Source organism: Atractosteus spatula, chromosome 12, assembly GCF_055471065.1.
Source record: "Atractosteus spatula isolate fAtrSpa1 chromosome 12, fAtrSpa1.hap1, whole genome shotgun sequence".
Taxonomy (NCBI): Eukaryota; Metazoa; Chordata; class Actinopteri; order Semionotiformes; family Lepisosteidae; genus Atractosteus; species Atractosteus spatula.
The window spans coordinates 39,329,898-39,342,467 of NC_142717.1; the positions used below are offsets into that span (position 1 = coordinate 39,329,898).

The 12,570-nt window shown below is 43.7% G+C and overlaps 1 protein-coding gene across 8 annotated transcripts in view; it reads left to right on the forward strand.

Moving 5' to 3' along the window:
• spire1a (spire-type actin nucleation factor 1a) overlaps positions 1-12,570 on the forward strand; it is a 75,936-nt gene that overhangs the window by 44,736 nt on the left and 18,630 nt on the right. For 7 of the 8 annotated variants that reach the window (XM_088928969.1, XM_088928971.1, XM_088928972.1 and 4 more), the window contains exons 5-8: positions 1,556-1,630; positions 1,881-2,045; positions 6,243-6,329; positions 7,144-7,273. In XM_088928969.1, coding sequence (XP_088785095.1) covers positions 1,556-1,630; positions 1,881-2,045; positions 6,243-6,329; positions 7,144-7,273 — 457 coding nt within the window. Of the gene's footprint in view, positions 1-1,555; positions 1,631-1,880; positions 2,046-6,242; positions 6,330-7,143; positions 7,274-9,145; positions 9,188-12,570 lie in introns of all 8 variants that reach the window. The other variant, XM_088928976.1, reaches the window with a different exon arrangement.

Sequence of the window (12,570 nt, forward strand, 5' to 3'; positions counted from 1 at the left end):
AGAACGATTCTATCCGTTTCTACAGCCTTACACTCAATTTACCACACAGCAGGTGGGATTTTAGTCTCAGCTGGACAAGAATTTTAATATTCTATTACTTATTACAGAGATTATTCTGAACATGAAAATCGAATTTGAGAATTAAGATATTTTATTACTCTTCAGAAGGTCAGACATTTCAGATGAAGAATTTCTGAAGCACGGTGGTGTTCTCTGTTATGGTGTATGAAGAAGCACATCATATCCCCTCTTCCAACACAACATCACTGCACTGTACACATCGGTCTGGACTGTAATTAAGCTATTGTTAAAACAGGAGGGGGGGGAATAAATTGCGTTTTATAATTGAAAAGGTAAAAAGCTAGTTTTTAATAATGTACCCATTTTTAGAATAATTCCCTGGCTTGTACGGACAGGCTTTTAATCAGCGCAGATCTGGAAGTAAGGGCATTGGAGTTTTTTTTTTCAGCTAGCTGACACCCTTTGGTTCCCCCATTTCTTGTTTAGCCCTTCAGTCTTCCTCTGTTCTGTCTGGTTCACCCCTCTTTGCAGAATGTGGATCCCCTTGGGCCAGCCCTGTGTGGTTGTGTGAGCCTTTAACATTGCCAGCTCTAAACTCATACACGCCCCAAGCTAGACTCCCTGTAAGACTGTGCATGTCTGGGTCTGCCAGGAATTCGGGAGTAGAGATGGGGCGCTTAGTTATTGGAGTTATAATCTGCTTCCAGACAGACATGCTAATTGACATGAAAACTTGATTTCTGTTCCAGCTGGGGTATAAATTGCATGCTGAGCAAAAGCACCTGAAATAGTGTGTAATAAAAGTCCCCATATATTTAAGTATAAAATGATGTAGTATAAAAAAAACTTTTTCACAGCTTCTCCCAAACATTAGCGCTGAAATTTCTCAGTGTTGATAAAGTATTGCTTTATTTTTATGACCTTCTTCCAGTCATTCTGGCTAGAAGGGGCAGTAAAAAGTTCATACGGACAGCTCTGCTACAACTAGACTAGCTGGTCCTGTACAGGTGTGGTTTGCCTCGCACCAGAAGAAAAGGGAATGTGAAGAGAGATGTACTGCTTATTGTTAAATGAAAAGGGTTTTGAATTTCATCAGCTCATTATTGCAGATTTTACAGTTTGCTAAATGGACCTTTACTTAAACCTTCATCTGGGTAAGTCTTTCCTGCTTATCTGTTGAAGACCCTCAGGAAACCACATCAAACAGAGACCTCATTGAACCAGCACGTTAAGATATTTATTCTATGGCTTTTTATTCCTCTAAACAAGAATTTGATCCCCATTAGCCATTCCATTGATTTGCTGCTGGCACCTCTCGATAGGAGGCGCCTGATGGAGCAATTTACCGCTGCCTCTCTCTCACATGCAGCGGCAAGAGGGCTCAGCTGCCCACGCTGCTCAGTGAAACGGATTGAAGCGGTAGGGCGTCTCGGACCTGCAGGCAGGGTATCGGGAACCCCCCCCCCCCAACCCCCCCCGAGCTCTGGCGGCCAGAAATCATCCTTTCAGTAACACCCTGAATTTCTGTTGGTAGAACCTGAGGAAGATGGAGGGGGCAAAAGCGGAGGAGCCCACCAGAGACCTGAACGAGCTGCAGAACGCAGACTGGGTAAGGAGGAACGCCTCCCATCTCCCGAAAGTAACGGGTACAACCCTTTGGTTCCACCATTCCACCTGTACTGGTACAGCTGCGTTTCCCTGTACCAGTACCGATTCACGGGGTGTCGCTCCCCCGTGCTGCCCGAAATTGCTCCCCGTTAATGCAGTTCTGTCCCTCCGTTTCACGGCGGGTGAGCCGCGCGGACCGCCCGGTCCGGACTCCCGCCGTGTCTGACCTCCGTCGTGCTCGTGTCCGGCAGGCCCGGTTCTGGGTGCAGGTGATGAGGGACCTCCGCCACGGGGTGAAGCTGAAGAAGGTGCAGGAGCGGCAGTACAACCCCCTGCCCATCGAGTTCCAGCTCACGCCGTACGAGATGCTGATGGACGACATCCGGTCCAAGAGATACACGCTGCGCAAGGTGATGGTGAGTGCGCGCACAAGCCGGCGGCGTCGGACGACACGGAGGCCGTCCCGGAAAGGCAGGGATGCGCTTTCGTTTAGAGCAGGGATTCCCGGTCCTGGTGCTTTTTTTGGTTCCAGCCGAGCCCTCGGCGACACCATCGAGCCCTTCGTCGACTTAATGATAATCGGAATTCGTTTGACCTGGTCGTTCCCAGCTCCTTAAGCAGGTCGGAGCTCTAGCCGTTGTGTGTTGTTAGGGAAATAAAATCCCGAACTCATACTTGTGACGAGAAACGAAATGCAAATATTCCAAGGAGGCAACTGCTTGGATCAATTCAGGCTGCAATGATCTACGGATGGTGGGAGGGAATGAAAACCTGCAGGAGAGTGGGTCACCAGGACCAGGATTGGCGAGATGCAATATTAACTTTAGAAATGGATCCCAAGTCAGTTGTTAATAGTCATGTCATACTGTATATTTATTATGAGTGGAACAAAATACACTCTGACAATAACCCTTGGCTTAGAGGAGTGTGGCTCAGGACATTGGCAGGATTAGGGTTGTTTTACTAAATTGCACTTAACTAACTTCTCTTGTGCAGGATACATTAATAATTACTTTTGTGTCACTCTGTGGATGTGAATGGATGTCTGCCCTTTATGCCTTCTGGCACTTACGGGCAACAACATCCTGTTGCCAATTCTGTAACATTTATTTTCTTACGGGACAGGGTTGTTAGCCTTGTGCCCGGCCTCCAACATGGAGGACCTGGCGCCCGAGGTGAGACACAAACCCGCTACCCTGAGATTATGGTGTCACTTTGTGAATGAATGTGTTTCATTTTTAAAACATTTAGAAATGGCATTCGCATCACTTTACATGAAGGGCTCACCACGATAATGACACGTCTTGTGCTTTTCGTCCATCTTCGTTTTTGTCAATGGGTGACTCCTGAAATGAGGAATCCCAGCCTGGACCTCTGGCAGTGATGGATTTTTAAACTGGATAGGCTTGGATTGTTTTTTGCACTTCTTAAAGTTCTTGAAGTTGAAGGCATGGATCATTTATACCGCAGAGTGTTTTAAATAAAACATGTTCTGCGTGAAGATTCTGTGTTTTGTTTGCTGGATAAGCATGATAGACAGACATCTCAACTTGCGTATTCTTTTTATAGTCAGACTCCCCTAAATAAGATCAAAAGTACTGGTCGGAACGGATTAAGAAATTGTTGAATTTTATCTTGTGTCAGATCCATAACTTAAAAACAATGGAACTAGATTGCAACAACATTTAGGGTAGTGGGGGAATGGAACGAGCTACCCAGCCATGTTGTTGGAGACAGTACCTTGACTTGTACCTTGGATCAATTAACTACTAAATACCAAATGGCTTAGATGGACCACATGGCCCGCTCATGTTTGTAACCGTTCCTGTACTGATAAATCCTGTACTTGTACTGGTGTTAAAATTAGATCATTTAATAAATCACACGGTTTCTTTGTGGAAACAGACGTGTTAATTGTGTCGCAAACCCTAAACTGTCAAGACTTTTTAATATCCTCTACCTTTCCACCTTTTCCAGACCCATCACAGAGTTAATGTGGCAGATTGCGCGTATTATCGCACCCTGTACAATCTTACGGATTTGTTCATCCCAGAAAATGGCAAAACCCAATGTTTGTTACACAAAGGCTGGGACCACACGGTGGAGTAGTTACACTGGTGGCAGATTTCAGAACTGAACGGTTTCAAAGAGCAGAGTTCAATGACCACAATGTACAGTATGTAGGAACTTTCCACCTCCTCTGCTGTGATTAACTTTAAATAAGCATGTCTGTAGTATCTCGTTAATACGAGGGGAGAACAGGAAATATCCTTAAACGAAGTCAGGACATCAAAGGAGGTAGGATTTACATCTGGACATTCGATTCCAGCTGCGTTACACAGTGAATTTGATAAAATCCTTAAGATCCACTCGCAGGCAAATGATGCTCTGTACAGTCTGTGGTCAGCTAGCTTGTTCCTGGCATTTATAAGAAAAATTCCTCATATTTGAAAAGTAATTTAGGACACTTACTTTTCATTCCCAAGGACTGTGATGAAAGCAGATAATAAAAGGTTCAGCTGACCACTTCAAGTGCCAGAAGCTGAATTCCACTCCCCTCCCGCAGTGAGGCTGTCTCTCGGAGGCGACAGATTATTCCTGGAGTGTGTCCAGCACACAGACTCAGCAGCTACAGGAAGCTCCTCCGCCAAGCTGACCTGCATGATCATCATCATCATCATCATTTACTTGAGCCGTCATCAGGCGGGACTGCTTTTTTTTTTAAACTTCTTTCCTTGTTAGTTAAGGGTTCTTGTTTGGGATGAGACAAAAGGCATCTACTGCGCAGATTAGTAACGTTGAAGAAAGTGTTTCGGCATGCCCTCGAAAATAAGTTACCCCAGTGGGTGGCAACAGATAGAGCACATGCCGTAATCTGCTTTGATAATGTGCAAGCGTGGTTCAGGTTTGGGATATGTGTCATTACACAGAAGCGTGTGTGTCTTGCCCTAAACACGCCCTCATCTCACCTCGCCCCTCTGTTAGGCCAGCCATCCTGCCATCCCTGAAGACACGTTGGCCGCACTAATTTCCCAGGCACGGCTTGTCCCGAGTGAGTTTCAGCCAGTGTCGTGCCCTTCTTCCACGCCGGACCATGTGAAGCCCCTCCTTGTTTTCCCATTTTTACACAAGACGGGTTCTCTTGACACTGACAGACTTACAGCTGAGCCCACCTGCTTTTGAGATGCATCATGGCCTTACTTATCAAAACTGCCCCCCGTACCTGTTAAGCTTACAGTATGTCGAAATATTTTTGAAAAGTTCTCTCAAACTCTTTATCTGCCTTGCTGTGAATTTAGAATTCACAAAATTTCAAAGTACCTCTTCCTCTTTCGTTTCTAATGCGTCACATACAAGACATTTTAAAGTAGATTTCATGAGACTCGAGCAAATTAGTAAAAATGTTGATAGTGTTTTCAGTACATATGAATGTCCTAATGCAGGGATCCAGTCCTACTTATGGTCTTCCTTCCCTTTGCAGTGGTAAAGATTTAGCGATTGTATGTACACCTCATTATCAGGTTGGTGTAGCCATAAAAATACATACAGTTCATTTAAACTGATTGTTAAAATATCTATTTTTAACAAGGGATTGTTGTTGTTAACAATTGCATGCACTGTACCGGAGAATCAACATTTCACTGAAACAAGATAGCAATGGGATATTTATGGTATGCATTAATGTTTACCTTTCAGTTCAATTCTTTGTTGTTTTGTATATATCCTAGGTTAGGTGTGGGCATTCCGTCGTGCAAGGGAGTGCATTTGTCATAATCGCTCTGTAGTAACTTGTTTTAATTCCTTTTCAGAATGGAAATAACCATTTAAGGTGGCGTGCAAAACCAGTTTTGAAGGCATGTGTTTGCTGTCAAAAACTAAAACATGTAGAGTTGGCCTGCGTGTTACAGTGTTGCCTTCCAGGCCTGTAGACATTTCAGGTTCCTTTTTTGCTTGAATTAAATTTAAGAATTATGTATTAGAGTGAAACCTTATATGATTATTTAAATGTTACGAAACATTTGGAGTCCCTTTTAGTCTCATTCTCTTAAAGAGATTGAGTTTAAATTCTTTCCTCTTCTTACTGTTTAGTATTCACCTATGTCAGCTGGTTTCCTGTTCAATAAATTCACAAACCCCCATTTTCAAACTGTGCTGTCCAAGTACCTGGAGAGAGTAATAATGTGAATGGGCTGGGCCCGCAGTTCTCACTACTGCTGCTGTATTAGGGGTGTGGAGAGTTTTAGAAGGTTTCCGGTTGAATTGGAAACAAAAGACTCAATTGCCAGACTTCTGGGAGAGTCCGATAACCAACATAATGGCATAGAAGAAAACAGCACATTCTTCCATTTCATCAAACTCTTTTCATGGGGAGTTTTAATTTTTTTTTTTGTTGCTATATTTTCAGTTGTCTTGTCACTTCTCCAAGAACAGGAGTGTGTTTTGTGAATTGGGTGCAAGGTACGCTCTGGTATTCTTCAGCACGTAACTGCATGGCCATCAGCAGCAGGAAGCTCTGGCGTGCTTGTTGTGGTGTATCGAAATGAGCGACGCCAATGGCCCCAGCGTCCGTGCAGGTGTCGCCTGACTCTGTGACACTGCTGGTGCCGTTACAGGTCAACGGCAACATCCCGCCCAAGTTAAAGAAGAGCGCCCATGAAGTCATCCTGGATTTCATCCGCTCCCGGCCTCCGCTGAACCCTGTGAGTACACACATCCTCACAGGGACCCCCGTCCCTTCCCGTCAAAGAGGAGTGGATGCGTTTCACCCAGGGGCAGGTTTTCAACAAAAACACAGGAGACGCGGGAGGCTGCGTTAGAAATGTAGGGCTTGCGATTGGCGGGTGGATCAAAGTTTTGCAGCCTAATCCAGGAGTAAACACGGTTTGCCTTTTGATCGTAAGGTTGGATCAAAGCTGCATGGAAACAGTCCTTCAGTGGCCTTTGTCACATTCTGTAACTGTATACAATGGAAAAGCGATTCAAAGAGGACATTTCAAGTCATTAAAACCACTTCCCTGTTTTTGGCCTATGATTATTAAGTTGAATAATGTCATGTGGTCTTTGGAATGAATAGGCATGTTGGGCATGAATATCCTGACAGAGTTACCTCCGACCTGCTTTTTAGGAGGGGTGAATTTTACTTGGTATTAAACATCGGAAAACTACTTAAAACCCCGTTTTTAATCCCTGTGAATGGATGTGAAATTGCCTCGTTTGCCTGGGTGGGGAAAAAAAGCAGCATGTGTGGACTTTCTTACACATAATAACCCAGGATCCCAAATTCTGCAGCCCATTTCAAAAGGGAATGGGCTGCATCTCCTTTCTCACAGAGGAAGAGGAAGGGAGATGTGCTGTGAAGGGTGGGAAGTGCTGACGTCCCAGCGGGCAGACTGCAGTATGGCTTGTTTAGTTAACCTTTCACCCGAGCAGCAGGGGGCAGCACTGAGGTGGTGGTTAATGGGAGTGGCCTATTGAGAGGGCGGGCTGACTGTCTCGCGGCCTGTCTGTGCTCAGGTGGCGGCCCGGAAGCTGAAGCCCCACCCCCCGCGCCCCCGCAGCCTGCACGAGCGCATCCTGGAGGAGATCAAGGCGGAGAGGAAGCTGCGTCCCGTCTCCCCCGACGAGATCAGGAGGAGCAGGCTAGGTGAGCTGCCCACCCGGACCCCCGCGCGGAAGGGTGGATCAATGCGATCGAACACCGATAGAGGTCAGAAACACAGCCACAGAGTGTGGGAGCCCATAGCATTTGTTGGCATTTTAATGACTCTCAGTATGGTCACAAATCTCATGGTGCAGATGATAAGAGGGCAGAAGAAGAATAAATTATGTACTTAGCATCTGTTTAACTGTCCGAGTCTGCCCCAAGCGGTGGATTGGTCTTTGGTAGTGCACTCAGAAATGTGATTTGTCATGCTATGGATCCAAATGGTTCTGCTATTGTGGTGCTCCCTAGGTGGTTCCCAGTGCATTTGTATGCTTTGTGTCCAGTACATGTGTAATCAGCTTGGGGCTGCCAGTCATATGTTAATAGAAAGGTTTAGCAACTTATCTGTTCTGCCTAATGCTGGAATTCAGGCTTATCTGCGTTGGTCAACACCCTGATAACATGTTGCTAGATGTTCACCTGAATCCAGTAATAAAAATCCAGTTTAATGGCATCTTGTCAAAGCTGTTAATGGTGAAGGGTGGTGCCAATACTAGAATCTCAAAGCATGCTTTGAGTACATGACGTGAAAGTTGTGCAGATCAGGGCTTTGGATTGATCTGCGACCGCTGCCATTCTCTGCCACTTGGCTGTCCGACCACTTTCACCCTTTCCATGACGTGGGCTCTCTTTACAGTGGTTCCCAGCCCTGGGCCTGGAAGGGCCCACTGTGTCTTCTGCTTTCTGTTCCAGCTGAGGTCTTTACCGTAGGCTAACTGGCTTCAATTTTCCATTGGAGGCCTAATTTTAAACTTGTTTTCAGATTTTAAAAACTTCAGATGGGTTCGAAAACTGGTATCCCTCCCCCTTACACACATTCAGTATGCTGGCTGAAATGTGACCAGTTGGACCTGCGTAAAACTCTGAAGCCACTGAGGAGAGAATGTGTTCTGAAGTTGCGGGAACCAATGCACTTAAAGTTGGGGTATTTTTTAAGCCAAGAATTGTTGTTAAAACTAGGTAGTCAAGAAGGTTTAGCAAGCAGATTAAGGGGTTCCTCAGGGCTAGTATTGGGAACCACTGTTCAATCGTGAAACTGATGCTCAATCTCTTTGTCTCTTTCAATCCTTTCTGGATCTTTTCATTACAATTAAGCAGTTAAATTGACAGCTGTATAATTAATTTCTCCTGGTTTAATGCATGCATAAGAATTTGATAAAAATATTTTTTAACAAGGAATTTTTTAAAAATCCACCTGAAGTGTTCACCCATTTTTTAATAACTGAAATGTTTAATAAGGGTCTACATGTTACAATCTCCTACAGAACTGGTAAGACCCCGACTATTTTAAATAGTACCATTTTAATTGGTTTATATCTTACAAATGTTTTCTTTGTTGAATGACCAGAATTGAATGCATGTTTGACTTGATGCTAGTACCCTTGATAAGCTAGTTTGGACTTTTTAAAGCAGAATTTGTGAGCCTTGTTTCCAGAAATATTTATTTAATATTACACTGAAACTTTGCTTTTCTTGAGGATATAAATAGGTGATTTGTGCTGTTGTGCATTTTCATGATTAAGCCCTTAACTGAGAATCACACACTTTCTGCGTTCACCTGTTTATTTAATATACTCTGTTAGATCTCTAGAATCCTGCTGCAATACAAAATTGAAAGGACAAGTTGAATCCAAAAGGGATTTGTTGAGACAAAATAATTCTTTGATTTTATTTTTTTCTGGGGTCGTTCAGCCCAGTTTTTACCAATCGATTTGCCTGTTTAAACGAGTTGCTTCTACAGTACATGATGATTTATTTTTCTGTTTTAATTAAATTTGTGCCACTCTAACATTCCCACTGTTTTTCTTGCAGTAATACGACCGCTTAGCATGTCTTACAGTTTTGACTTGTCAGGTAAAGATCTCTTAAGTTACCTGACCCTTCCTGGCTACTGTGCTTGTACCAGTCCATGATAAAGTGCTTTGCCCATTTCATGCTTACGTTTGTGGGGGGTAAGGATTTGCAACACCAGCATCATTTCAGGCTGTAGCACTTGGTCAAGCACCGATCACAGAAGTTTGAGTACGTTTTGGATCAGCAGTAAAATCTCCTTAAGGTTCCTTGTGAACTTACAGCCCACCCTTCCTGGATTGCTTGGTGCATTTAATTATTTTTAATTTGTCAATCTTGTATGAAACATTAATGATAGCTCACAAAGCACAGTTGCCTGAAAGAACATTTGATACTGCCTTTGAGGTTTCAACCAAAAATAATAAGAATCATGAGAACTTTTTAGAGATTTTAAAATGCACCACTCTTCTTTAAAGAAGTTTGGGGCTTCTGCATTTACAGTATAGGAATGAGTCAGATAATACAGAAGCCTCTATTCCCTTGTTACAGATACCCTGTGCCATTCTGAGGCAGTTCTTGATCCTCAGAATCTTCCAATTCCTCCAGCAGGTTCAGTATTTAAGTTCCATCCTTTACTTGTTTGGCTGTCTCAGGTTTTGAACTCCATTCTAGGAGTTCCTGTACAAACCACTGCTGGCTTGAGCCTTGCAGGAATCATTTCAGAGGATTGATTTTACACCCTATTTATTTATTGTCACAATCAAAATCCTGCATCACAGAAGCACAGCCTCGAGAGAACACCACTTTATAATTCTCTTTTGTGAGCAAAGAAATGCCAGCAGTGAGTAGAGACATGCAACCAACTACCTGCTGATACCAGTTTTAACCCCTGTGATGGACTTGATGTTCTGTGACTAGTGCTTGAAGAATAACCGGCATCCATCACGCTGTCCACTCATCGGGTTGTGTCGTGAGTGGGTTGTCTGTGTTGTGGCCTGCACTCTGGCCGATTCGTCCAGTGTGTCCTGTGCTAAGGATTGTCTGCCTGGGAACGTACTGTTCAAAACAAAGTTTTTTGTTTTTGCCTTCAGTCATGTTATTGTCATATGTCCTGCATTCGTACTGTTGGTTGAGGTTGGGGAAGCCTGAGGAGCAACTGCTTCCCAGAAACTGTAAAGTTGTACTGGCTGGAAAAGTCTGCAGGATTCATTCTGATATAGTTTTCAAGGAAATATCTTATTTTTACATTCCGATGGATTAACCCCACACAACCACAACTGGTTTGTGGTACAAGTAATGAGTAACCACCAGACATCAGTTATACTTTTTACAGGTCTGGAGCGTTTTGAGATAATGAGTGATTTCAGAGGTATTCGGTAGAATTGCAGTACTTTGCTGGGACTGACTCAGGGAAATTGCACCACTGTTATCTTTAATTGACCATTTTGCTGCAGTTAAATATGTGAAAACGTTTGTATTGGTTGCATCAAACAAATGCAGAGAATACCAAAGCCAGTCACTACACATTATTTTTAACAAAAAAACTTTGAACAGTACCAACTATTTAACTGTTTAGGTGACTGCTTAGGTTAGAACAAAATCCAAAAGACAATAGGACTTGCAGGAATTTCACCTGAGAACCCTGGATGAAATGGTCCTTCAAAAATATGAATTTTGACCGCATTTCTGGTTTTTGATTTTTCTGTAAAGAAAGAAAAGCCGACAAAAAAAGAGGACCAGAAGACAATGTTTTCCTGTAAACGTGGTGTGTTTACCCCAAGTAATAACAAAGCAGCTATTTAAAACTGTGGAGAATTGGCTGAAATTCCACTAGTGAAGAACCACTAAGTGCTTTGCTTTACTTCCTGGTTCAGGAAGGGCATGATTGTTGCAGTGGTGGGATGTCTGTGTAGGGTATTTTTAAAATCGAACCCGACTTTACTAGATGTACTCTGTTGTTGTTTTCCTTGGCAAATTGTTATGCACAAAACAACCATCTAAGTTAAACTGAATTAAACATGAGAATAAAGCTGAAAAAGCACAAGATTTTATGAGTTTTTGGCCACCATTGGGGGGGGGGGGGGGGCTGCTTTGTTATACTCACAAGGAGAAAGGCCTTCTCGTCGTGAAAGCAGCCAAGTTCAACAGAAAACAATTGGTATGCGAACGCTGTTACATCTTTGAGTACTGCTGGTATGATGTGAATATGTAAAGTCTGAGAGTCCTGTGTGCTTGTCAATGCGTGCAAGGACTGTGTGCCCCTCGTCAAGGATGCCCACAACCAGGGCTGGGGCCTGGGCCTCTTTTTGGCCCTGCCGCCTCTCCTGGATCTCAGAAACTCAGAGGGGCCAGACATGCGTCAGCCGAGCATCGGGAAGTGTGCTCCCCATGTCGTACAGCACCTCCTGACCCTGGAGCAGAAGCCAGACGAAACCTGCGCCTGAGGTGGACTGGGCCCTGCGCACCAAGTGTGTTGCCATGGAGACCCCCACTAGCAGCCAAACTCTTCCTGGCAACCCAAGTGGTGTGGCTCAGGGTGATCACTCACTCACTGCTAGGTAGCTGCTGAAAGCTGACAAATCCCCACAGTCCATATTTGAGAGTTTGTCAATAGGTGGGCCGAATAGCTTTCTCTCGTTCATAACCTCACATTCTGCAGTTGTGTTATTACTTGTGGTGCCCCCTTAAAGTAACTTGCTTAATTAAACAGGAATGCAGACTTTTTGGAAGGGTTAACAGTCCCCATGTAGACATTGTCGATTTAAAGTTTTTTTTTTCCCCTTTGATTGCCCGTTTTTGACCAAAAACTTTATTTTCTGATCCCTTTAAACATCTGGTGAATGTTTGCCAGAAAATTTGTTGAAAAATGTTGACGGGATGCGAGATTTCACAGTGCAGTTTAGCAAAGTTTTAAAAAGCCCTTATTTCATACAAAAAGGCTTTTCAGGATATGATAACAGGGAGGCACAAAAGTCTGCTATATTCTGTGGATTTTTAGGGTTTAGCTCCTGTCAATTGTTTTTACATTAAAAGAGAGAGACTCTTGTACGTGTATTTAAAACCTTCATAAAGCTTTCCACATGTAGTGCGATATCAGCATGTTATGACAACTGCTATCCCCACCTTCCAGTTACTCAGAAGTGCCTCTTTGCAAACATTCCACACAACAGCTGTCATCTTCCTCAGCGTGTACACAGCACGCAGATCAAACCTTTAAATGCCCTCATGGCTCGGAATTCATGCCTCTTTCCCTTTGTTGGCCTGCTCACGTGGTGTTGGAATCAATTTTTCAAAAGTATTTTGACCTTCTGTAGGATAGTTTTCTATTTTAACTCTTTTTTTTGGGGGGGGAGGGGGGGGGTTAATATATGTCAGAAATGTACACTCCATAATCTTAATGTCTTGCAGCTTTGTGTGTCAATAATTGTCAGAGCTAACAACACATC